The sequence below is a fragment of the Lepus europaeus genome, chromosome 19, assembly GCF_033115175.1.
Source record: "Lepus europaeus isolate LE1 chromosome 19, mLepTim1.pri, whole genome shotgun sequence".
Lineage (NCBI taxonomy): Eukaryota > Metazoa > Chordata > Mammalia > Lagomorpha > Leporidae > Lepus > Lepus europaeus.
In genome coordinates, this window is record NC_084845.1 from 8,724,934 (window position 1) to 8,727,512 (window position 2,579).

Sequence of the window (2,579 nt, forward strand, 5' to 3'; positions counted from 1 at the left end):
CAGCTGCCTGTCGTCTTGCAGCGCCGAAGTGTCCGGGGCCAGCCCTGGGGAGGGGCTGCATCCCAGCGGCCTGTCCTTGGCCGGGCTGGACGGTCGGAGGCGGGGCTGCCGGTGCCAGGCCCCGGGGGCGGGACGGAGGGCAGCTTCCCGGACACGTGTGAGCATTCGGGCCCCCGCGCTGGGGAGGAGGGTCTTGGGAAAGCACGAGGGGTCCTCTCCCCGCGCATCTGACCTCACCATCTGGTGACCTTCCAGGGTTGATATTTGGGGTCCGCCGCCAGCAGCCCACATCCGTCCACCCGCCTCTTGGGCTCTTGGGGCCCCAGCTGCTGGATGTCGGAGGCCATGGCCATGAACCTTCTGGAAGACTGGTGTCGGGGGATGGAAGTGGACATCCACAGGTCCCTGTTGGTCACGGGCATCCCGGAGGACTGTGGCCAAGCGGAAATTGAGGAGACCTTGAACGCGGTCCTCGCCCCCCTCGGCCCCTACCGTGTGCTCAACAAGATGTTTTTGCGGGAGGAGAATGCCAAGGCCGCCCTCCTCGAGGTCGGCGAGGGCTTGAACCTGAGCACCATCCCGCGGGAGTTCCCAGGCCGGGGCGGTCCCTGGAGGGTGGTCTGTAGAGACCCCACCCAAGATGCAGAGTTTCTGAAGAATCTCCATGAATTCCTGGAGGCCGAGGGGCGTACCTGGGAGGATGTGGTCCACCTGCTGCAGCTCAGCCAGCCGCCGCGGCCCCAGAACCAGGGTCGGCCCTCGGACAGCTGGGCGGAGGCTTTGGGCGTGCTGCTGGGGGCGGTCGTGCAGGTCATCTTCTGCATGGACGCCGAGACCTGCAGCTGGGACGAAGCCAGAGCTCAGGAGGTGGCGGAGGAGGCGGTGGCCTGGGCCGGCACAGCAGGGAAGAGGGTGAAGAAGGAGCCCGGATTTGCTGCCGAGGTGGGCTCTGCCCTGAAGGTGGAGGGTGCCGGTGGTGCCTGGCCAGAGCTGGAAGACCAGGGGGACCCCCCGAAGCCCCTGGTCCGCAGGGCCGGAGCCGCGTCTCGCTCCAAGAGAAAGAAGCAGAAGAACCCCAAACGGGAGCCAGCACCCTGGAAACAACCCAGAGGCATCCACGGATCCAGCCAGGCGGCCCTGGAGGCGGAGGCCAGGGCTGGCGAGGCGGAAGGCATGGAGGTCTCGGGGTCGGGCAGGAGCCCCCCGAAGCCCCCCGTGAAGCAGGAGGAGTCGGCCGGGAAGCAGGTGCCCGGGGACCCAGCCGTGGACTCCGGGAGCCCCCCAGCCACCTGTGAGTCAGACCAAGACGGGAGTCAGGAGACGCCCCCCAGGAAGAAGGAGGTGAGCCTGGGCCCCGGCTCTTACGTCCTGGTGGGTTCCGAAGACGCCCAGAAGAAGCCGGCGACTCCCAAGAAAGGAACGGTCCCCAGGAGGGAGGCGCCGGCCCCCAGGAGCCCGCAGCCCGCAGAGCCGCCCGCCTCCACGTCCAGGGCTCCCACGGCCAGGCCGGGAGGCGCTCCCCATGCCTCTGCTGGTGAGCGTGACACAGGAGTGATTCCCATTTGTCAGCAGTGGTGGGAGGAGGGCGGCTGGGCACAGAGGCACCCAGGGTGGGGTGGATCAAGTGGGTGACGGGGTGGGGAGCCTTAGCGCAGGGAGACCGATGGCGCAGGTGAGGTTAGGGGGCGGGAGCCCAGACTCCTCTTAGGAACTCCTGAGGGCCAGCACTGGGGACCCCTGCGGTGGGGGAGGGGTAGGAGGGGACACAGCACCCCCACCCCCTTCTCGTCGGTGAGGGTCGCCATGGTCACTTGGCCTCTCCTAGTGCCCGGAGTTCGGGAGTTCAGGGATGCTTCCTCCTGACACCTGTCCCCTCCTGACACCTGTCCCCGCCTCCACCCTCCTGGTCTTGTTTATCCGCAGATTTCAGTAAGCTTTGATCTAGGAGCACCTGGTGGCGGAGGAGTTGAAGGTGGGCCTGGAAGGAGCCCCAAGGCCGGAGCAGCGACTTCTCTTGTCGTGGGCTCAGGCCAGACTCGGGACTCTTAGGGACCAGTTTGTGGGTGTCTGGCCCCCGGAGGTAAATGGCCCAGGAGTCCTGGGCAGGAGGGATGGGGCAGGCGACTCCCTCTGCCTCTTTCTCCCCCAGGCCTGCTCTTTCCCCTCCGTGTCTCATCTTCAGAAGTGGGAGAGTGGGTAAGTGGCTTGGGAAAGTTCTAGAACATTCACTCCCCTCTGTGCACCGGCAGGGTGCGTGCGGTGCTCACTGGCGCCCAGCCTTTCCCCTGACTCCCTGCTCACTCCCCGGCCTTGGCAGAGTGGCGCTCCAGTCTGTGCTGTGACCGGTGGGCGGGACTGAAGACCCCTCCTCGTGTACGATGGGGGGGGGGGAATCCTGGAAAAAACTGGCTGACATCTCCCTTCTGATCTGAAACATGCTAAGACCGGACTGCCATGTCATGTGCATACGTACACGTGTGTGTGAGTGTGCGTCTGTGTGTGCGTGTGCCAGGGATCAGTGGTTGCCACACTCCGCCCCAGTCCAAGGCATCCATCCCGAGCCATGTGGGGCAGCCTCA

At 66.1% G+C, this 2,579-nt stretch overlaps 1 protein-coding gene across 1 annotated transcript; it reads left to right on the forward strand.

Annotated features, from left to right (window-relative positions):
• The first annotated feature begins 333 nt into the window (after positions 1 to 333).
• PNMA8A (PNMA family member 8A) lies at positions 334 to 2,150 on the forward strand. The gene is made up of 2 exons (XM_062175934.1): positions 334 to 1,534; positions 1,924 to 2,150. The coding sequence occupies exons 1-2, from the start codon at positions 334 to 336 to the stop codon at positions 1,938 to 1,940; spliced, it is 1,218 nt and encodes a 405-aa protein (XP_062031918.1). The 3' UTR covers positions 1,941 to 2,150.
• Positions 2,151 to 2,579: the final 429 nt, after the last annotated feature.

Bases quoted from the DNA above. Each gene is read 5' to 3' on its own strand.
- PNMA8A (XM_062175934.1), top strand. From the start codon at position 334: ATGTCGGAGGCCATGGCCATGAACCTTCTGGAAGACTGGTGTCGGGGG.